This window comes from Elgaria multicarinata, chromosome 13, assembly GCF_023053635.1.
Source record: "Elgaria multicarinata webbii isolate HBS135686 ecotype San Diego chromosome 13, rElgMul1.1.pri, whole genome shotgun sequence".
NCBI lineage: Eukaryota > Metazoa > Chordata > Lepidosauria > Squamata > Anguidae > Elgaria > Elgaria multicarinata.
In genome coordinates, this window is record NC_086183.1 from 29549844 (window position 1) to 29573280 (window position 23437).

Consider the following 23437-nt stretch of genomic DNA (forward strand, 5'->3'; position numbering starts at 1 on the left):
TTCTTTTATGGATAGAGCTGGAAAGATTATATTGGGCGGGGTGGAAGGAAACCAAATCTTATTACACCACTTTGCCCAAAGGTGGATTTTTACTTGAAGCATCGCCTGGCAAACAGCTCTTGGCGAACGGGGGACAGGGTGGGGTTGTGGTTTGTGAAGGGGTTGGGGCGACTTTAAGCCCTGCCCCTGGACTGCCCAGAAGCATCTGGCTGACCACCATTGGAAACAGGATACTGGGCTAGACGGAATCCCTGCCTGTTCCTCCACACGTTCCGAAGAGGGAGGGGAAGCAAACCATCTTCAAAGCTGTGTCTGGTTCCCTGCCATCCATTTAGAGTTTTCTGTGTGAGAGAAGGGTACGCCAGTGTGGTGTAGTGGCTAGAGTGTCGGGCTGGGAGTCGGGAGATCCGGGTTCTAGTCCCCACTCGGCCATGGAAACCCACTGGGTGACTTTGGGCCCGACCCACCTCACAGGGTTGTTGTTGAGAGGATAAAATGGAGAGGAGGAGGAGGAGGAGGATTATGTACGCCGCCTTGGGTTCCTTGCAGGAAAAAAGGCGGGATATAAATGCAATAATAAATAAATAAAATAAGAGAAGACGCCTATACTCAGTCACACTTCTTGCATACAGTTGGCATTATAACTTTTGGGGTGCTCCTCCACCATTGAAATCCGGCTGTACTAGTCACAGCACTGCCATTTCGAGGGAAATCGACGCTGGGAGCCCTCCCACCCCAGCTGCGTTGCTTCTAAGGCTAGCCAAAGGCCATTGTCAAACCTGTCGACTCCTTCTGCAAGCCTGGGACTTCTGACTGAGCTATAGTTAGAGAACAGCTTCCCAGGCATCTCCGAATCTGTTCCCAGCCACGTCGAAAAGAGGGAAAGGAGCCGTCCCTTTTGACAGCAGTGGGGGAGAATTGCTTTGAATGCCGTAACGGTATGTATGGGCAGCAGTTCTACCATCGGGTCTGACGAGGAAACTGCCTGCAGTTGCAATTCAGGTTTGCACAGGTGTAGCCCGTGCGTTTCTGTATTTTTTAACTTATCCTTTAGAGTCGCACTATTTATAAGTGAACAGGGCAACTGACAAGCCTTATGAAAACTCGATGGTGGTAAAAAAAAGAGAGAGACACAATAGTGCCTATTGAAATGCCCATCGCTGGATAGAGCAGTCATTCCAAACGGCACACGTCGCTGTGCCATGAATAGCAAAGCGGTACAGTGGTGACAGATCATGTGAGTTCCAGAGGAGACTGCCTGCTGTGTCTCTGCATGGTTAATTGCGACGCTCTTGCTTTCTCCCAGTCAGTCTCTGCGTGGATGAGTGATTCTGCCGAGTTTTTGCACCCGCTGTGTTTGGATCACTCTCCTGGCTAGAGGGCCGGATTCAAATCTCCGCCCAGCCACTGTGTGCCCGCCTCACAAGGTTGTTGCGAGGGGGCGTCGTGCACAGCCCCGCGGGCTCTTGGGGTGGGGTCACAACACTCAGCCACGCAAGAACTACCTGCGCTCCGTTAGCTATTTTCAGCCTGTCTGCAGAGAACTCCATTCTGTCTCTCCTCCAGAGGGTCGGAACAGCCTTCCCCAACCTGGTGCCCTCCAGATGTGTTGGACTACATCTCCCATAATCCCCCAGCCAAAGCAGAACCTACGCCTCGCTGTCTGGGACCATGAGATAATGGGTGAGGTCTCCATGACATGAGGAAATGCCTCCGATATCAGGAAAGCGACATGTACGGCCCTCATAACCTGCCTGCTGTGCTCCATAACACTCCAACTGGAACTTAACCAAATTAGGAGACAGGCTATGGAAATCTCCCTTGGCTACTTGCTGCAGCTAGGAGGATGAAGTGGCACAATGGGAGGGCAACCCCCCCACCCCTTCCACAAATCCCAGGTAATAAGTACAGGGTCATTATAGAACTTTGTGTTTTGAGTTTGCACTTTTGAAGATGCCTCAAGTCAATGTATAACTCCCGAGGAATCCTACACTTAGATAGCGAGGAAGACGTCTGGAAGATTCACCCATCTCCTAGCATTCAGTCTTCTACGAACAACCTCCGTGGACTAGCTCAATTTCTTTTTATGTTTTTTTGTTTTGATGGTCTTTTAATAAATTAGCTTTACTAGCTTAACAGCATCGTTGGATCGCCACGGCTCTGAGCTTGCTTCCTTTTAGGCAAGGGGCATGCTGAGAACAGTGACTCACGCAGAGGCTAGGCTTTTGTGAAGGTGCCTAAAACCTCATTGCTCACACTCTAAAAGTCAGCTTTTGGGGATGGATGAATGGTGCGTGGCTCCCATTTTAATTCATTCCCCCAAAGAGTTCCTTTTTCACTTAACCCACTGAGATGGGGGCCCTCTCCTTAGGGGCTTGAGTAAAATGTGCCCTTCTCTTCCCCCCTCCCCCCCCCCCGCCAAGGGAAAAGGACTCAGGCTTTGTGCTTTTGTTGCAGAGAGCTGAAGACTACGGCCCCGTGGAGGTGATCTCGCACTGGCACCCGAATCTCACCATCAATATTGTGGATGACCACACACCCTGGGTCAAGGGCAGCGTCCCTCCACCTCTGGACCAATGTAAGGACAGCAAACCATTGACGCGTGAAACCACTCAAGCAACAGGCTACACTCGTAGGGGTGCGGGCGAGAGAGGAGCCCCCTCGGCGCTTCTCCCCATCACTTGCACTAGCAGATTGTTGTAGCCTTCCTTTGTACATTTGGGCTGGTGCAGAGGTAACACGGGTTGCAGCTTTCTTCACTACCCAAAGGCCCTCAAGGGACATACGGCATGGAATAGCACCCTTACAAACCCATATGTAATGTTTTTCCTGACACAGACGCTGTATGCTAAATCAGCAGCCCAGTCAACCAGCAACACTTAAATTATTATTATTATTATCATCATTATTATCATCATCATCATCATCATCATTTCTATACTACCCCATAGCCAAAGCTCTCTGAAAACTTGAAAAATACAGTATAGAGTTTAAAAACATTTTTTTAAAAAACCATATGACAACATATATCTAAAAACCACTTTATCTAAAATATATCAATTTAAAAAGTCCTCAGCTCAATGACAGTATCTTCCCGAGTTAAAAGGTTCCACTATTGCACATCCCAGTTTTGAGATCTGGTATGGCAGTTACAGGGTTTAAGTAGAACACCTGAGATGAAACAGGACTTTCTGTACATAGGGAGTTCAAGTGAGCTTTCAGATTGAGATTCTCCATTTCCCTCCTGACACTGTGTGTGTGTGTGTACACACACACACACACACACACAGAGTATCCCTTCAAAATTTGTCTGGATTCCTTTTATAATACTGGAATACCCAGACATTTGTGCCTAAATCGTTGACTGACTCTTTCACTGCTCACCAGGAAAGGCTCAACATCGAATGCCTCGTGAAAATTTGGCACATTCTGCTTCAAACCCGCTGAAAACCCACTCCCAATCTGAAAATTCCTCCAGAAGTTTAAAAGTCTAAAACCGTGTTCCCCCTATTGTGAACTTCAAAATTCAGTTAATTCAATGTGTAAATCTACCCCTAAGAAAGCATTTTCCCATCTATGTTGGGAGAAGGGAAGCAAGTGGTACAGTCCGAGAGGTGCAAAAATCTCTGTCCTTTATCGGATGCTGCAGTGAAGTTTCTTTTGCCTCCTGTGCTGCGCTGTACCTGGGCAGCATCCTGGTCCAGGTATGCTGTGTACATCCCTTGGGCTGTTTTAGAACATAAGTGCCCTGATGCTGGATCAGACCAAGGGTCCATCTAGCCCAGCACTCTGTTCACGCAGTGGCCAACCAGCCATCGGCCAGGGATGAACAAGCAGGACATGGTGCAACAGCACCCTCCCACCCATGTTCCCTAGCAACTGGTGCACACAGGCTTACTGCCTCGAATACTGGAGATAGCACACAACCCTCAGGGCTAGTAGCCCTTGATAGCCTTCGCCTCCAGGAATTTATCCAACCCCCCCTTTTGAAGCCATCCAGATTGGTGGCCATCACGACATCTTGTTTTGTTGCAGATGTGAAATTCGACGCGGTGAGTGGTGACTACTACCCTATCCTGTACTTCAACGACTATTGGAACTTGCAGAAGGACTACTTCCCTATCAATGAGACATTGGAGCAGTTGCCTCTCCGCCTTTCCTTCTGCCCGCTGTCGCTGTGGCGGTGGCAGCTGTATGCCGCCCAGAGCACCAAGTCCCCTTGGAACTTCCTGGGGGAGGATCTGTACGAACAGTCGGACGAGGAGCAAGACTCTGTGAAGGTGAGGAGAGAGGGGCCGTGGATGCTCTTAAAAGCCTGCAGGGTTCTCCCCATGCTCTTCCCACAAACAATGTTAAGATGGAAATAACGAATTGATAGGATTAAACCCAACGCACGGACAAGGAAGAGAGATAAAAGGAAACACTCCCACACTCTCCCACACTAGAGGCCTTCAAGAGGGAGCTGGACAAGCATCTGTCGGAGATGCTTTAGGGTGGATTCCTGCACTGAGCAGGGGGTTGGACTCGATGGCCTTGTAGGCCCCTTCCAACTCTGCTATTCTAGAGACACCTGGGCTTGTCCAGGCAAGAGAGAGAGAGAAACCCCAAACTTCCTAGATGGGCCATACCTTTATTAGAATAAATACCTAATAACGGTATTGCCTATCTTGGAAAGAGAAGGTATTTTAGGGTGAACTGTTTCTGCATCGTGTTGTACTATTCTTTTATGTATAGTGTTTCGTAGCTGTTTTTCTGCTTTGAAGAACACAGAAGACCGCAATAATTGAAGGGAGTTTAGTGCCTATAGAGGAGTTCCCATATCTTTGAGGAATTCTACGTAAGGTGCTACATTTTAAGGTCCATTAAGTCTTGAATTTTGCATTGTAACCCCCCACCCCCCTTAAAGGATCTTGCGACCAAGAAGGCCCGTGGAATTTGTGCCCTCGGTTGTATATCCCCAGTGCATCTGAAACGATGAGGGCTAGAAACCCTGTCAAAAGGGGAAAAAATGTAAATGGAGACTTTAGAAATTCTGGGAAAGTTCCAAGATTGGAAAATAGGTTCTTCACACTTCTGGCATGCTCATAAATGTAAGGATCTCTGGAAATACCTAACGCTTAGATCCCTCTTTCCTTTTTCCCCCTAGGTTGCTCTTTTAGAAACAAATCCATATCTGCTGGCTCTGACCATTGTCGTTTCCATTGTACATAGCATTTTTGAATTCCTCGCTTTCAAAAATGGTAGGTTCCAAAATATTGGTGATTCCTTCCCCTCCCCCCCACTATAGTTAAGGTATTGGGGAAATAAATACAGCTTCTCTAGTGCCCCACCCTTGCCCCACCTCTTCAGTGAATTGTGGCTTTAATGCTAAACCATCGCTGGCCAAGTGCAAACTCAACCACTGGCAATGCCATCAGTCAGAAAAGCTGCCAGTGTGTATATCAGGGAGTGGCAGAAGTGCGGTTCCTTTCCTTCTAACCTTCCTTTCTCTTTCCCCCTTTCTAGATATTCAGTTCTGGAACAGCAGGCAGTCTCTAGAGGGTCTCTCTGTCCGTTCAGTCTTCTTCGGGGTGTTCCAGTCCCTCGTCGTCCTCCTCTACATCCTGGACAACGAAACCAACTTCGTGGTGCAAGTCAGCGTTTTCATTGGGCTCCTCATTGACCTCTGGAAGATCACCAAGGTCATGGATGTCAGGGTAAGGGCCGGCGGAACGTAGCTGGGAGGGTGGCCAGTGGCCCCCGCTCACCTCGGCACCTTGAGTTACGAGAGAAATAATGTTGTGAGAAGACTCGCCATTTTGCCGTCAAGCTGAAATCTAGCGGGAGGGATCGGTGGATGCGTTTTCATTGGGCTCCTCATTGACCTCTGGAAGATCACCAAGGTCATGGATGTCAGGGTAAGGGCCGGCGGAACGTAGCTGGGAGGGTGGCCAGTGGCCCCCGCTCACCTCGGCACCTTGAGTTACGAGAGAAATAATGTTGTGAGAAGACTCGCCATTTTGCCGTCAAGCTGAAATCTAGCGGGAGGAATCGGTGGATGCCAGTGGTTTGGATAATGTGCGAGCTTTACCCTGAAGGACCAGAGAGAAGCCTTGTGCTGTCATGGCAATGGTCCATCCAAGCCAGCATCCTTATTCTCCCCACCCCACCCCCTGTGGGCTAGCCAGGTTTCTCTGGGGAGCCCACAAGCAAGAGGTGATGGCAATGCCCCCCCCCCAACCGTTATGCCTTAGCAACTGGCGTTCACTGTTAATAGTGCCATTGGAGATTTCCATATGGCCCAACCTGGTGCCCTCCAGATGTTTTGGGCTATTAACTCCCAGCATTCCTGACCGTAGGCTTTGTGCTAGTGGCCATCAACACAACTTGTGGCCGCAAATTCGAGAACATGGATTACGTGTTCCTTTTGTCTTCATGCAGGAGGGCTGGGAACTTTTTGCACTCTTTTTAACACTCTGCGTACAAGTTTTGCTTTACGCTTTACCGCTGATTTCCCACTTGCAGCCCTGGATAATGCTGCCCTGTGTTTATTTTTTCCTTTTACCTATTTTAGAGAAAGCTGTTTTGAGATTTGGGCTGCCCTGGGGCAGTTCCGGTGTGAACCGGTTAGGCTTTCCTCCCCATGGTGCCATAGATGTCGGTCTTATAGGACTTCGGCAGAAGTGGCTCCTACCAGCTCAGGATCTGAAATCTCCTCTGTCTTGTCTTCAGCATGTATATGGCTCGTCTCATTTGCTTTGAGCCAGCTGGGTTGTTTCACTAAACCATCCTTTTACCGTGATGTCTTAACACCTTTCCTCTCCCTGTTCTGCTTCTCTCCGCCGCTGATAAACAGCTGGACCGGGAAAACAAAATTGCCGGGATCCTTCCACGCTTAACGTTCAAAGACAAATCGACGTACATAGAGACATCTACCAAAGTCTACGATGACGTGAGTTTGGGGCCTACTCAGGAGGAGCAGGGATCCTTTCCAGATACTGCGACCGGGGGGGAGTTCTTTTTCCATGGTGGTAATTTGCAGAAACCAGCATTCCCATTAGATTCCAATGCATCCCAGAGAAATCTGGGGTGGTGAGGGTGGATTGTGTATACCTAAAAACACCTGAACGTGAGATTCCCAACTAGCATCTGTTGAGTCATGCAGCCTTAGGAATTCCACTTTTCGGATTTCCTGGCAAGGAGTTTAGTATTGTGGGTCTGTTTCCGTTGCCTCCCCAGATGGCTTTCCGGTATCTCTCTTGGATCCTCTTCCCGTTGCTGGGCTGTTACGCGGTGTACAGCCTCCTCTACATGGAGCACAAGGGCTGGTACTCCTGGGTCCTCAGCATGCTGTACGGATTCCTGCTGACTTTTGGTGAGCAGCCGGGGGCCTTCCCAAAACAGCGTTCTGCTCCAAGCAGACCTGGCACCTCCACAGGCATCAAATCAGCCTGAATGCGGCTTGTGAACTGCAGCTTGCTTTATTATTTATCTGTCCATTTCTCTCCCCATTAAATTTATATCCCACTTTGCCACCAAATCGGATGTCTTTAAAAAAAAAAAAAAGGTGGAGGGTAGACAAATTCTTGGAGGAAAAGGCTAGCAATGCCAACTAGCCATGATGGCTATAGTTTCCCTCCCAGGAACAGAGGTAGTACAGCTCTCAATAGCAGTTTATTATTTAATTTTTTATTTATTTACAATATTTATATACCACTCCCCACCCAAAAGATTTCGGAACGGTGAACAACAATAGAATAAAAGAATAAAAACGCCATATTAAAAAAAATACTATTTTTAAAAGAAGAACTTTTTAATGAAACCCAAGTTCTGGTAAAATCATGGCCTGTCATTCAAGGAAAGGTTCATGAAGCAATGACCTTTTCAGGAGGCACCAGAATCATAGCATAGTAGAGTTGGAAGGGACCTATAAGGCCATCGAGTACAGCCCCCTGCTCATACAAGCAATACAGCAACCTCCAAAGGCAGGGAATTCCGTAGGAAGGGGGCCGCCACACTGAAGGCTCTTCTCCTGGTGGATTCCAGTTGGACCATTGGTCCATGCGGAACCACCAGGAGCACGCCCTCAGATGACCTCAGTGACCGGGCAGGTTGGTAAGGGAGAAGACGCTCTCCCAGATATCTCTCAGTTGCTGGAGAACAGGCGTGGGAGAGTGCCGTTGCGTTCATGTCCTGTTGTGGCTTCCCAGAGGCACGTGATTGGCCACTGTGAGAACAGAACGCTAGTCTAGAAAGGCCTTCGCTCTGACCCGGCCACGGTTCTTCTCCTGTTCAAACGTTCCTCAGGGTGGGTAACAGCAAACCGTTTGCCCTCTTCCGGTCCATTGCTGACATCAGGCACTGATTCAGAACTTGAACAACTTCCTTGGATTCAGATGGAAAGGAAAGGGAAAGCTGGGTGTCCTCAGCATCTTGGTTTGGCCAAACCCTGGACCACCTTCCCCTCCGTTGGTTTCAGTCTCTCGTTTGTTGTCCCTCTCCCTGCCCAGGCTTCATCACCATGACACCTCAGCTGTTCATCAACTACAAGCTGAAGTCGGTGGCCCACTTACCGTGGCGGATGCTGACCTACAAAGCTCTCAACACCTTCATCGACGACCTCTTTGCCTTCGTCATCAAAATGCCCATGATGTACAGGATAGGCTGTCTTCGAGATGGTAATTTCCTCTCTGCCTGCACCTACTTCATGTCCCCATCCCATTTTAGCAAGACTTCCCCTGTCAGTCCAGAGTGAGAGACCCTCCCAGCCACGGGGCTACTCACGCCCGCTGACCTGAAACCTGTGCCGTTGTAACGCGCGGCTTCTCTCCTTCTCCCGCAGATGTCGTTTTCTTCATTTACCTCTACCAGCGGTGGATCTACCGGGTGGATCCGACCCGCGTCAACGAGTTCGGGATCAGCGGGGAGGACCGGGGGTCTCGGACGACGACGCAGGGCGCCATTCAGCAGGGCGGCACTCCTGCCGCGCCGGCCAGCGGTGCCCCCGAGGCGATAACAGAGGGCCCGGCCAACGGCGCTCCTGCGGCAGCGACAGAGCACGTGGCCAGCGGCGCTCCTGAGGCCGGCTCGGCAGGCGTGCTGGACGGTGCCCCCGAAACACTCCCGCTGAAAACGGCGGAGGAGAAGAAGAAAGATTAAACCTGCTCTAACTGTTATTTTTTAAAAATCCCTAACTTGACACTCTCACTGATGGATAATGGACAGGAAGCGGATGGGTGATGGCAGGAGTTGCTTCGGCCCTCCAGGGTCCAAAGCTTTTTTTTGTTTTATATTCCGGTAAACTCGCTGGGGGGCAGGACGGAGGTCGGGGGTCATTGGGATGGGGCGAGAGCGACCGCTTGCAATGTTGGTGCCGTTCGATGTGACATGTTGTATCCACGGGAGAGAAACCTCACTTCCCCCCCCCCCCCCCAAACTCACTCCTCCGTAAATCTCTATGTTTAAAGCAAAACTCAAACCAGTAATCATTGTGACCTCCATTCCATTGTGCGGGTATTTAGGACATTTGTTATTAAGGAGTTTCCCTCCAAGTTGTGTCTCCGTTTCATAAAGAGAGCTGATTATCAGAACAAAACGAAACAAAAGAAATACTGTTTCTCATCGTTACATCCTAATACAGACTCCGGATTTAATAAATTCATATGGGTGTTTAAGTTAAAGACCAAATCTGCTGCTGCCGCTGCTTCCTCTTGTTTCTTCTTACGAGGGTTTAGGGGAACCATTTACAGCCAGGGCTGCGTGCACAGATCACAATTTTGTGGGAACGCGGAAATATTGCGGAATTGTGCAGTAGGCACAAGGTTCAGGTCTCGTAAAGACAAAAGAAACCCAGGTTTTGGCCGTTATGGTCTAGTGTCTGAAGTAACTTCCTTTTATCAGCCCTGAACATCTTACCAGTTAATTTAAGTAGCTCTAGTATTACCAAAAAAACAAAACAAATTCTATATATCATTTCTTTCCTGCATCATTCATAGAGGATCATCAGACAAGCATTTTATAACCCGCTCGTTACTGGGCACTCACGGATTTCCGCGGGTCCTTTTCACAACGCTGTCCACCTTCTGCATGCCTCCCGCTCCGCCTGGTCATTTTCCTGTTTAAAGAAAGACCCCAGAAAATCCGTTTTTTCCTCCACCATTTCCCGCTGTGTGCAGGGAGAGCAGCGCGATAAAAACGGCCACTTCAATGGGCCACGTGGTCTCCGTTTACTTCCTCTTTCTTCCGCGTGCGGAGGAAGAGAAAGCTGCTTGTCCCTATTGTAGCACGAGGCAAAGCAACGGGAGGGAAACATGATTCCCACCCACCTGCCCCGTCTGAAGAAGCTCTTAGTAAAGATCCATAGTGTCTCCTTTAACTGTGGGCAGTATCCAAGCCTTCCCATGTGCCAGTATGACCCCCACTGCTCGCAGTCCTAAGGGGGGGGTTGGACTCGAAGGCCTTATAGGGCCCTTCCAACTCTACTGTTCTATGATTCTATGACTCGAAACAAGCGGGAACACTTTTTTCTCGGTAAGGGTAGCTCAACGGAGCTTGTGGAAGGTTGTTCCGTTAACCTGTACCGATCTGGAACCAAGCGTTGTTTCTGAGGTTGCTTTTAGAACTGCTAGCTTCCTCTTACACGAGTGGCGGGTCCCACTGGTGCAATAGATCATGCAACAGCACAGCAGCAGTATGGGATACTGCCAAGTGCATCCCCCCTCCCAAATTAACCCTCCCCTCCTGATATTGTAACTTTCCTTTTTAAAGTTGCGGCAAAGTCACGGCCTATTTCAGTTACTTTCTGTATTTCTCCCCCCCCCCCCCCGACTCTAAACCTTTTGGTGATGCATTGAGCTAGACCTGTATATGATATTCCAAATGTGGCCGCACTTTTAGGGTTTACATAATGGCAGGCGCATCCTGGCTGTGTGTAAAGTTATGGGCCGGGGAGGGGAGGTTAGCTGTTGTTTTCTCTTTAGTGACGTCCCACAGCCACGAAACGTCAGTTAATTTCATTGCAGCAGCTGCTCAAGCTGTGCCGAAGAGATTTTACAGCTCGAGAGAATGCGTTTGAGAGGGCTTGGTGGTGCCTATGCAACTCCAATATTCTAAAACCTGCGCCCGGTATTCTTAGCTTGCATAGCAGTCCTGCAAAGAGATCTGGCTATAGATTTTTGGGAGGTGGAAGCAGGGACATGCCTGCCTCCGGCACTTCAAAACCAAACTCATCCAGGGATTAAAATCGCTGCCTCATCCATGATGCCGGGGCCTTTCGCTTCATACTGAAGAGCAGGGAATTCTTTTTGGCGAAGTTAGTGGGTGGTCATGCTTCAGGAATGCACTTTGCGATGATTTCTCCGTTCAGGGCGTTAGGGGTGGGCTGTCTCTCCACCGTTCATGGCATCCTAAAAGTTTATCTTGGAAATGATGCATTGTGGGCACACTTCCTTTGCTGCAAAGAACGCAAGGAAAAATAAGGAAGAAAATGGCCTCAGGGCAGACTTATAATGGCCAGCCATCCCCCACACTCCCTCCTTCACTTCCCTGTGTAAACCCCACCCCCTCTTCTACCCAGGATTATCTTTAACCAGCTTCTAATCCTAGTTTTAATCCTGGAATGTTAGAACTTGTATGACGTACACAAATTAAACACACTTGTAGGAGGAGAGACAGGATAGGCAGAGCCTTGGAACTTTGTCCTTGGCCTTTGGAATCATGCACTAACCACATCTGGAACCCCTGTAAGACTTCTGAGACTCCATCCCATGTCCAAGCATTGCTGATTCTCTCTTTGCAGCCTTAAGGACTAGAAACTTGGTTTTAAAGAGGGATTACAGCTAAGAATCTCTCTGTGCAGACTAGTCTCTCTTTCTTGCCAGTTTCTAGCTTGGACAATTTCTGCGTCTGTTCACCCCCGATTGAAATACAAAGTAGGTTTTTGAATTTAAGAAATAAAAGAATTTTAAAGAATGCTAAGCCATAGTTTACGATGACAGCTCGCAGGGTGTCTTGCATGGGGGGAGGGCTTTTAAAGTTTATGCACCTGCATTGCCATCTGGAGACAAGATAGCAGCTTTTCTCACCCTCTTCTCCACCCCATCACCTATTTTATTTCTAAAAAAACGGGAGTGGGGAGGTTGAAAACCGAAGGATGTCGAGTCCCTCAATTTTGGGTGGAACATGGGCCTTGAGGTCCCTGAGCTGTGGGAAAGGGCCGGGGATCAGTGCCAGAGCACCTGTTTTGATGGGGAAAGAGCCCTCCCTGCCTGAGTTCCCCAGACAGGAGACAATGCAAGGCTAGAAGGTCAAGTAGTTTGACTTGGCGTTAAGGCAGCTCCCTTCCTATTTTCTGAAAACCTCAAAGGGCAAAAGCAAGGCTGGCAGAAACCCTCGTCTATAGGGATCTTCAGAGAGTGGAATTCCAAAGGGCATTTAGTGCAAGCAGCAAACAGGGTCTGCCATCACTAAACGCAGCAGTAGCCATTGGGCTAAAGTGTGGCTTGATGACGCCCTCCTGGCTTGGGATAGATCTGTTTCCAATCTACAGAGCAGTCTTTTGGCAGGGTGTCTCCCAAGTTTCCCCGGAGCAGGTCTCTGCTGTCGCAGAAAACACACCAGGGTGTGCCCGTTGGCCGCTCCAGGGCGAGCTCTGTTCTGCGCCGCCGAGGGGGGAAACATCTGGAACCAACCAGATGTCAACAGCTGTCCGCACCGCCTTGGGTTGGAAATGGCATTTTCCATTGTGTGGCTGAAGCCCTTAAAGGAGCCGGAGGGGGCAGAAGGAAAGCGGATGGTCCAGCCACGAAAGAAATGCACACACACACACACACCGCTGCCCACCCCCCTGAGTGCCCCCAGATAACCCAGACTCCTCGGCTGCAATTTCATATCCTTAACAAGGCCCCGGAGCGGCGTTAGGACAGCGGTTGTTTTCTTGACCTCAAGTACTTTGACGATTCAGGACAAGATCCCGGGGCTGAGCATGCAAAAGATGGAGGAGGTTCTGCTCTGCTGGTGCTGTCCCGTAGCTTTTTATAGCAGTGTCGAAAAGGGAGTTTTTGGCAGGTGCGGCTTTTCTCGCTCCAGCAGGGCCTGCCAAAAATCCCCCTTTTCGACCCAATCGGTCACCCTAGCAACAGCACAAATAACCACTACACGAAGTTTCCCCGGGGGCATTCTCTTTTCCAGCAAGGCAAACTTACTAACTCTCTCTTTGTCTGTTAGGAGAAAGCGAATTGGGAATTAATTCGAACCTAAGTTCCTAGAGCAGCCTTCCCCAATCCGGTGCCCTCCAGATGTGTTGGACTGCAATGCCCATCATTCCCAGCCAGCTGGCTGGGAATGATGGGCATTGCAGTCCAACACATCTGGAGGGCACCGGGTTGGGGAAGGCTGCTCTTCTAGAGCCCATAATGGGCTTGAAAGATGTTCCATCCATGTGTTTGCTATTTCCGAGAGGAGGAAATAGTTTAGCCGTGATCCAGCAAAAGATGAAAACGCTGGTCGGAGCCGCCTCCCCACAGGCACGCTCAGAAATTTTTTGCCGGTGCGTCCCTTGGGAAATGATTCATCACCGTGACAGTCCCATTTCTTGAGAGATTGCAACTGGATGTTCCGTCGAGCGTGACACTTTTCCCTTTAGGAGATGCAAGCTAGCCTTGGTTTCAGGCCAACATTTGAAGCAGGGTTTGATTTTTTTAAGTTCATTGCCCTGGAAAGAGGCAGCAAACTCCACGCGGAGTTGAAATCCTTGGTGTGTCCAGACACAGAAATGTTTCTAGGGCAGAGGGTGTGGCTTCCAAGCAGGAATGAATACCAGTGGCTAGGAATGATGGGTCATATAGTCCAGCACATTCGATTGAAGAAGGGTGATTTGGCTGTGAAGCCCTCTCACTGTCGCAAACTCTGGTTTTTGCACTGCAAACCAGGTTTGCCTTAGCAAGTGGACTCACAGAACATGCTCCAGACTCCTAGGCCTTGAGGAGGGTGAAAGTGCAGTGATTTCATGTATTTATTACCATTGGAGAAGTGGTTTTTGCCATGTTCAATGCATTGTCAGCCATTCAAATATGCAAATATATACATTAGAATTTCAACTGCCCAGATACTCATTCGGAACTGCTGCTTTTGCTTGAGGAATAAAGTTAGACATCCCCCTTTTTCTTTTCTTTTCTTGTATTTATTTTATTTAATTTTATTTATTACATTTCTATACCGCCCAATAGCCGGAGCTCTCTGGGCGGTTCACAAAAATTAAAAACATTCAAAGTATAAAACACCAGAATAAAACCATACTATAAAATACAATATAAAAGCTCAACCAGATAAAAACAGCAGCAATGCAAAATTACAAATTTAAAACGCCAAGTTAAAATTGATTTATAGACTGTTAAAATGCTGGGAGAATAAAAAGGTCTTCAGCTGGTGTCTAAAAGCATATAATGTAGGTGCCAAGCGAACCTCCTTAGGGAGCTCATTCCACAGCCGGGGTGCCACAGCAGAGAAGGCCCTACTCCTAGTAGCCTCCTGCCTCACTTCCTTTGGCATGGGCTCGCAGAGAAGGACCCCTGAGGATGACCTTAGGGTCCAAGCAGGTACATATGGGAGGAGGCGTTCCTTCAGATAGCCTGGCCCCAAGCCATTTAGGGCTTTACATGTTAATACCAGCACTTTGAATCGGGCCCGGACCTGGACTGGCAGCCAATGAAGCTGGAAAAGGACTGGCGTGATGTGGTCTCGTCAGCCAGTCCCTGTTAGTAACCGTGCTGCCCTGTTTTGTACCAGTTGAATAACCTCCTTAGGGAGCTCATTCCACAGCCGGGATGCCACAGCAGAGAAGGCCCTACTCCTGGTAGCCTCCTGCCTCACTTCCTTTGGCAGGGGCTCGCGGAGAAGGACCCCTGAGGATGATCTTGTAGAGAAGAAGCAGAGGGCTGGGGGGAATCCTGAAACATGGATTTTGAAACATATTCCCCAACGCAGCTCCAATGCTGAAGGATCACCACCAGGTGGTGCTCCAGGAATCGTGGAAATCAGCTTGCCCAGTTCTTGAGAAGAAGGAACGCTGTGGAGGAATCAACCACAGGGCAGCCCAGAATTGTCGAAATGCTTAAGGAGTTCCCTGTAGTGCAGGAGTGGGTAAGCGGTGGCCTTCAGCGCCCACCAGCCTTAGCTGGCGTGACCAATGGTTGGGGATGATGGGAGTTGTAAGTCCAAACCTCTGGAGGACTACCTCTGCTTTAGCATCTTGAGGCCAGGTGAGAACGTGGGAGCAAGTGCCACCTTAGCGGCGCAAGCCACGCATCCATAATGTAGAATCAAAGAAAGTTGCTTTTCCCCTTCCTCTTTAGAAAGATTATTTGGTCATATGCAATTTCATGCAGATTTAAACAGTTAATCAGCTGAAACTCATACAAAGAATCGACGAGGTCTCCTTTGATCGGGTTGCAGCTGTCAAAGCAACACATGCTGTTCTGAAACAGACTTCTTACCTCCTCTTCCAAAACTGTTCTCTTCCAGTGCCAGGAGGTGGTTCCGCTACAGTCCCCGTAAATGCCGGAACCTAGAAATGCCTCTTGGAACCCATGCCAAGTTCCTGGATTTCTCCGTGGTAAGTGGCCACTTCAGAACCACCCAAACAGAAATGCATCACTCAAAAAGAGGACGAAAGACGGCAGAATTTATATGTATAGATGCAAATTTAGAAAGAATTACTGGAATTTAAATAGAAAAACAACGGGGCTGTTCACACCACACACTAAGCCATACTCCGTGGTTGAGCGTGGGTTGTTGTTGAACCATGGGTTGTTTGCTGAACCGAGGGTTAGCATGTTGTCTGAACCCAGGATGTTTTCTGCAGGCTGGCTTGTACATTTTGCTGTGTGGCCTGTTAACAACCCTGAATAACCCACCAGCAAACCATGGGTTCTCAAGGGGGCTTGTTGGAGAAAAAGAAGCCATGCAGCACGGTTCAGAAGCCAACTGGCAGAAGATGTCCTGGGTTCAGACAAGACGCTAATATGTGGTTCACCAAACAAGCCATGATTCAACAACAACCCACACTCAATGACTGGGTGTGGATTAGCGTGTTGTGCGAACCCAGTCAATACATCTCACCAAAGAGGGGAAGACTGACCAGGTGAACTGTGTGTCTCCTGCTCAGTCAGCTGTCCAGGTGCTAACTCTTGGTGAGCAATTCCCAGCCCCTGTTGCTGCCCTCTCTTTTTAGGAGTTCTTTATCTTTCCACTGGCCTTGGAACGGACAACGCTTCAAATAGAGGACTCTTCAAACAGAGGACTGCCCACTGACAGCTCTTCAAATGGTGGGATGTTTTCTGTAATGAAGAACACATGGCCACTCTAATCTATCAGCAGACCTCAAAATCTTCTGAAATGCCCCTTTCACCCACCTCCAGTTCTTTGATTTCCCCATTGGCAGGGGAGGATGCACCGTTATCTTTGCTGCCTCAAGAAAACTCTGTGTCCCAGGCAGAGGAGGATCCAGCTCTCAGGGTCACGCTATCAGCTCCATTCACACTCCCTCAGGACAAGGCAGGGGCTGTTTCCTGAAGGAGGCAAACGGGCCAAGATGTGGGACCAGACAGAGAGCCTCTTAGCACCTTCCTGTGGGTTTAAAAGGAAAGAGAGCCACTGGAAGGGTGTGGAGGGGGAAGAGAAGAGTTTTTTTTATTGCCAGTCCTCAGCATATACTCCAGGCATACCTTTAGCAGATGTGAGTACCCAGCATACATGGGAACAGAATGGGTGTTCTCCAGTTGTTTGTCAAAGCAATTTTAGGATTGCTGATTAGCTAGGATGAAAAAATGCTGGGTACCCAGCATACATGTGGACAGAACAAATGTTCTCCAGTTGTTTATCAAAGGAATTATAGTGTTGCTGATCAGCTAGGATAGAAAAATGCTGGGTACCCAGCATAAATGTGGACAGAATAGGTGTTCTCCAGTTGTTTGTCAAAGCAATCATAGGATTGCTGACTAGCTAGGACTGGAAAAAAAATGTTGTTGTAATTGGGATTTTTATCCCACTTTTCCTTTATCCTGGGTACCCCATGTTTTCCCAAGGTGGCTGAGGAGCTGTTGTGTGTGCTTGGTTAAATTCAGTCTCACGCGGCTAGTCAATTTGCACACATTTATTTCATTCATATCTGCAGATAGGAGAGGGCTCTCTTGAAAAGATGTGGGAACCTCAACACCCCTTCCACCCAAGTAGACCCGTAGCAATTTGCTGTCCACACATAACCCGTTTTCTACTAGGGGGGAGCGGTGATAGCCCGAAAGGTTCTAGCGCGCGATGGAGGAATGTATAAGTTCCAAGTTGGACTCAGGGTTTGTTGGTGGTGGGGGCACGTTTGTTCTTTTTCCAATTTTATGTCCAGTAAACACAATTAGGCCTTGGCGGCAACTTCTGTCATGCAAACATGCGTCGCCCCCACGGGACAGCTGGAATCTGAAGTATGGGGTCGGTCTCCTTTTGCAGGGTTTATCGCCTCTTTTCTACACGTTCTCCTCCAATGAAAACAACAAGGAGTCGGGTGGCACCTTAAAGGCAAACACATTTGGCAAATTTTGTGGACTTATAGTCTGCTCCACCAGTAGACGATGGCCCACGAAAGTTTATGTCAAAAATAAATTTGTCCTTAAGATACTGCAGGACTTGTTTTGGGGGCAATAGATTGTCACAGTGGCCTGTCTGGGAATTCATCCACTGAAGGACATGAAGGGAATCAGAGTCAACAGCTACCATTGTGATTGCTGGGAAACTTAAACTGCGTATCTCAGTATGACCCCGCTAATCCTGATATGAAGGCCAGGCCCTTCCCAGACTCTCTGATCGGAATCGGGCTGGCTTCATTGGAGCCGATGGCTTTGCCACACCTGTAGGACCCAAAGCCGATTGGACGGGGTCCTAGAAGTAAGGCACAGCCTGCTCACAGCTGATTGGAGGAGCACAGTAGCGTGATAGAAGTGTGGGGGTTATGGGACTGGTGACAGGAAACGTCTCTACGTACATTGGAAAAGTATTTATTATTCTTGTTTTCTTCTGTCCTGGTCAGTGTAGTCTTAAATGCTAGCAAGTTTTTTTTTTTTTTTAACTAAGTGATTTATCTGCCGTTGAAGTAACCTTTGCAAGAGCTGAGCTGCCACATTTTGTAAGCCAGGAATCAAGATAAGCTGTGCAAGAGGTCAGCTGCAAGCAGAGTTAGGTTCTATAAAGAAAGTTTCCAGGGTTGCCTGGAGACCCTATTCTAAAAGGCCTCTGAAATGACTATTGTTGCTGTAAAATACTCTCTTTATATACTATGAGATATTCTGCAAGACCTTCACATGTTCCAGGACTTGAACTTTGCTATACAAAGCAATTTCTGAGAATAAGCTGTGTCAATTTTATCTCTGGCTGCAAGTCAATTGAGATTAAACTTTCCAGACACAGCAGGATTGAAAATGAAGAACTATGGTTTTTAATTTTTTTTTTATTAAAAAAAAGGTATTATGAAATGTCTTTGTTGTATATTTAAGAGACAGATCTAAATTAAAGTATTAATATATTGGAAATTGGTTTCAGCAGTGTCAGTTTCAACATGAAATAAAGAAGTGGGCACAAGGGGACTGTAACTAATTATTGTTGCTCTGGAAAAACAGCTACAGCCAACAACTGAGAAACCTTGGAATCTCTGCCTTGCTGACAATATTCCCATTGTGCAGATAAGACAACTGAGGCAAAGACGTCACGACTTGTCCAAGGCCACTGAATGTTTGTGGCTGGCCGTGTCTTTGAAAGCCAGATTCTTCTCAAACTGGCTAGGGAGGTTTCCTCTGAACCCCACCAAGTCTTCTACAGGTATGCTACAACCAGGGACAGATTCATATTATGTGAACTATGGGATTGGCCTAAGAATGGGGCGGCCTTCTCTGTGTTGGCACCCTCCAGCTTGTCATACAGCAGAGGAAGGCCAGGCAAACTACACTTGTCCAAAGTGGAGGCTTTTGGCTCCGGTGTCAATGGGGCGGGGAATCCATTCCAGGTTTCTGCCAGAACTCTGAAGGACCTCTCCAAGGTACTCCAATGTCCATGGGGTAGTGAACCCGCTCCAGGTTTCACTCAGAACCAGTCAGAACTCTAAAGGAGCTATTCAAGGGGCTTCTGTACCTTGGAAAGCTCCTTTAGAGTTCTGGCTGAAACCTGGAGCGGATTCACCGTTCCACTGGCATCGGAGCCACGGGCCTCCGCTGCTTGCCCATGCTCCTACTTTATCAGAACTTCTTGTGTCTGTAGTGATCACCCTGAAGAGGGAAGCAGAAAGAGGGACACAAATGCACCCCAAAATAAATGGGGGGGCTGGAATTAAAGTGGGTCTCACGTCGCTTCTTAAGAGTTTAAAGGTGGTTGCAGAACCTGAAAAAGTTCTGAGTGGTAGTGTGATGCCCGAAGATGTTTTGTGCTAGGAAACCTATTCCCCCCACCCTGTGGCACGCTCCATCCCCTTCTGCAGACAGAGTGAAAGTGAGGATCTGTCTCCAGTGAAATTAATTTAATCCACTGAAATCAAGCTAACGTTTGCATCCCCCGTTAGGTATTAGTCAGGGTCAGAGGCAGCCTGCCACCGAAAACCAGAGCAAAAGCAAGCGAGGTCCGCTCCCGGATCACCCGCTGTGAGAAACAGGAAGCTGGACTAGACAGACCTTTTCAGAAGCGACACTTCCCCACCCGAATCTTTAACCGCTCTACCAGTTCTGGCGGTTTTGTTGTGAAGTGCGCTAGAGTTAGTTTTACAGCGCCAAAGTGCACTGGCGTTCACAGAGGTGTGATTTCTTTTCTTTCTTTTTTTTCAAAAAAGGGAGGTATTACTTCCCTTTTTTGCTCTACCGTTAAAAAGAAGAAAGGCGACTCCTAATTGTGTATATGAACTCAAAAAAATGGCAGAGAAAGGTGTATGTGCGGTAGGAGGAATCCTGGATTGCTGTTCAGGTGTTTCTGGATTAATCCAGGCCTTTCCGTTACCAGTAACAGGCCATGTCCTCTAAGGATCCATCAACGGCCACTGCACTCGTCCCTTTGGAAAGAAACCGGACTCCAAATTCTGGTCTGCTGTATGTCACTGCCTTTGCCCAGAGCTGCTGTTTTCTTAACCTAGCTCACCTCCCTTCATCCTGTCACTGTAGACTGATGCCAAAAGCTCGTGTAAGAGGCAGGGGGAAGGAGAAGAATCAGAGCGCCTTGAATCTGTCTGCAGTTCTGGGTGGACGGAGTTTTGTCTATGGCTAGAAAGGGGTAATGCACCACGACATGGGTATAAGACCGGCAACAAAATGTTGCAGCGTGAAGTGCTTTGTTCAGGAGTCTGGCCGCTCCATTCCCTCCCTTGCTCTTGTGTGTGTGGGTGCCATTTTGGCTACGAAACAAAGGCACTCACAGCCTGAGTATCAGAAACATGAGGAGACACCCTGGTCCATCTGGGTTTGCCAACTAATCATGACCCAGATTGCTCTTGCGCAGTTTGATCTGCAGAAATTAGCAGGGGAGGCTTTTCGCAGCATGGACATAAACAACCGCCATCAGCCGTCGCTTAGGTCTGCTAATCGAGCTACTGTTAAAGACACAGGAGCAGGGAGGGGCTGGTAAAAAAAAGTTGGTAATCTTACCTGTTTCTTGTGGGAACGAAGTAAACCGGAGGCTTTAAATAGAAAGCATCTTTTGTGAATGTTATTGGTCTTGGCGCTGTAGACCACTCCACCCAATTTTGGTCACATCCTTAAAAAAAAAAAAGTATATGCCAAGCAATAAAGAAGAGCATGTACAGAGTGCCCTTCCATCAGCATTGCACCCTGCCTCTCTCCTTTCATAGCATGTAACAGTTTCCTTGCTGGATCGATAGTAGGGCCAACTTCCAGCCAAGGAAATAAGAATTGCTTCAAGGTGGTCATGTAGGAAAAGTTGAAATAGACAAAGCAACATGGGAAATGATGGGTCCTTTTTTTCTCTCCTATCTTTTCTCAGGCAATTGACGTGCCATTGATTATTGCAACAGGTATTTATGGTAGAACTTTGGCTGGGGGACAAAGTAATAATTTTGGTGGAGTTCTTATTCGCATGGCTGCCTAGAGGCCTCAACGCTGGCACCTCCCCTTCTTAGAAATGAAAACGATCTCACACACACGTACGCAGCAGCGTCTTGGAAAAACAACAACGGCTCTTGTGGCACCTTAAAGATTAACAAATGGATCCTGGCAAAAGGTTTCAGGGCAGCCTGACATGCTGAAAGCAAGCAGCCCAAACTTTTCCCTCACTGCCTGGAAAAAGGGGTCACCTGCTACTTTTCTGCTTGTGGGGTTGTGTTGACTTTGGGGTGGGGAGTGCTTACTGGATAGTTGCCACTCATTTTTAATGGGTCCCGGCTGAAGCTTTTCATGTAGTAGAAAAATAAAGTGACTGGTGTTCAGCTGCTCTTAAAGGCACAAGAGCAGGGGATGATGATGATGATGATGATGATGATGGAACCCTAATTACAAACCAATCTTTGAGTGACCCTCTGTGTCTTTAATAACATCCTGACAAGGCAGATATGAAATAGGTGGAGATTTCCAGCCATTTTAGCGCCATGCCTTGAAAAGCTTTACCGGCCTGATGTCTGCCTGTCAGGCTGCCATTCAAAGGCTTGACAAGAGACTATAGTTTTGGATTTTTGCAAGCTGCTCAGGAGAGTTTGCTTGAGGGTTCCTCCTTCCCGCCCCCAAGCATTAAAAACATAAGAGTAATGACTCCCTTTTCTTTACCCCCTGGATGTCTGATTATTACAGCTTATCAGGTCTGCTGCCCAGTTCCCCATTGTGGTGGGTAATGGTTAACTCTGAACCTCATAAACACACATCATGAACCCCACCCCCAAGACACAAACAATGGGGCATTTAAAGCCACATATCTTCGTGACTTTAATTCATTAGCCAAACATACCTGAGAGGGGTGGTGTTGACCACACCGCAGGAAGAGAAAACTGGGGGGGGGGGGGAATAGTACAACCTAGTGGGAATGCGTTGCTCTGAATTTCATTCCCAGAAGGTCATCACTAGCCATTCCAGCAAGCTGGACAGAGGAAGATGAAGCCAGTGTGGTGTAGTGGCTAGAGTGTCAGACTGGGAGTCGGGAGATCCGGGTTCTAGTCCCCACTCGGCCATGGAAACCCACTGGGTGACTTTGGGCCAGTCACAGACTCTCTGCCTAACCCACCTCACAGGGTTGTTGTTGTGAGGATAAAGTGGAGAGGAGGAGGATTATGTACGCCGCCTTGGGTTCCTTAAGAGGAAAAGAGGTGGGCTATAAATGCAATAATAAATAAATAAATAAATAAATGGAGGGTGGGGGGATTCCACCAGCGCTGCTAAATGATTGCTCCCACAGGTGATTCTGATGTGTTTCTGCACATGTGATTGGATCAGGGCAGCTACGCTCAGAACAGGGACTCATGCAGAGGCATAGGAGGTGCACTCCTCTGAGAGCAGCTATCTGTAGACTTCCCTTCTCTCTAAAAGTCAGGGCAAAGAGGTGCCTTCAGTTGCAATAGAGACAAATGTACGGCCAATCCATCTGTTGGTCTCCTCTCTATAAGGTGCCGAAGGACTTTTCTTCTCCTTCTTTAACACATGAACCACAGCTGGCCGCTCTGGGATGACCTCTCCGAAGTCTGGCGAACGATTCCGAAAAGCCTTGCGCTTAGCCAGTGTCATCTTGCCCGCACCCTGGTGCAATGTCCCCGCGCGCCTTCGCCTTTGGGGAATGTGGGTGCGTGTAACTTTAAGAAAAAGTCTTCCTTTCTTCTCCTCTTCTGTTCTTCTCCTCCCATTAACCCTGCTTGAGCTGGATGGAATTTTCACACCCTTCCCTGGCTGTCTGCTCCCCTTCTCCCTCTATCCCGCCTCCTCCCAACTTGCTAATCTCCCAGGCCTTCTCTTCTAGTACCAAACAATTTTCCAACAGTGTGTAGGAGTTGGGTGAGTCAGGGACAGAGTGAAAGGGAAGGGACTTTTCTCCCACTCTTTCTCTCTCTCTCTCTCTCTCTCTTTCTCCTGCTTCCCTTTTTTTTCTACCCCTTTTCTGGAGAGGTCAGCATTTTGGAAACCCAGAAGCCACACGGAGAAGTTGAGCGGGCAAATCTGATGCACAGATAGATCGGTTTCTTTCGATCTCGCTGTGGAAACCAGAGCAGGGTTCTGGCCAAGAGCGGAGAAGGAAAATCAGGTGCAACTTTTGAAAGACTGGAGACAACCAGGGTGGAACAAAAGTTGCTGCGAGTGACAAGTGGAGCCAAACTGTGAGGGGGAAAGAACATTGTCTTGGCTTTCCTTTGCCTTTTTTTGTGTGTGATACGGACAAATGTTTCGAGCCGGGAAATTATTCTGAATTTCCACAAGGAGTTTTGGCAAGTTCCCCCCCCCCTTTTTTTTTC

General features: G+C 48.3%; 1 protein-coding gene across 1 annotated transcript in view; it reads left to right on the forward strand.

Annotated features, from left to right (window-relative positions):
* CLPTM1 (CLPTM1 regulator of GABA type A receptor forward trafficking) overlaps nt 1–9666 on the forward strand; it is a 32966-nt gene extending 23300 nt beyond the window's left edge. The window contains exons 7-14 of the mRNA XM_063139689.1: nt 2458–2578; nt 4036–4280; nt 5147–5240; nt 5506–5696; nt 6836–6931; nt 7219–7354; nt 8490–8657; nt 8822–9666. Coding sequence (XP_062995759.1) covers nt 2458–2578; nt 4036–4280; nt 5147–5240; nt 5506–5696; nt 6836–6931; nt 7219–7354; nt 8490–8657; nt 8822–9138 — 1368 coding nt within the window. The 3' untranslated portion in view covers nt 9139–9666. The remainder of the gene's footprint in view (nt 1–2457; nt 2579–4035; nt 4281–5146; nt 5241–5505; nt 5697–6835; nt 6932–7218; nt 7355–8489; nt 8658–8821) is intronic.
* The last annotated feature ends 13771 nt before the right edge of the window (nt 9667–23437 follow it).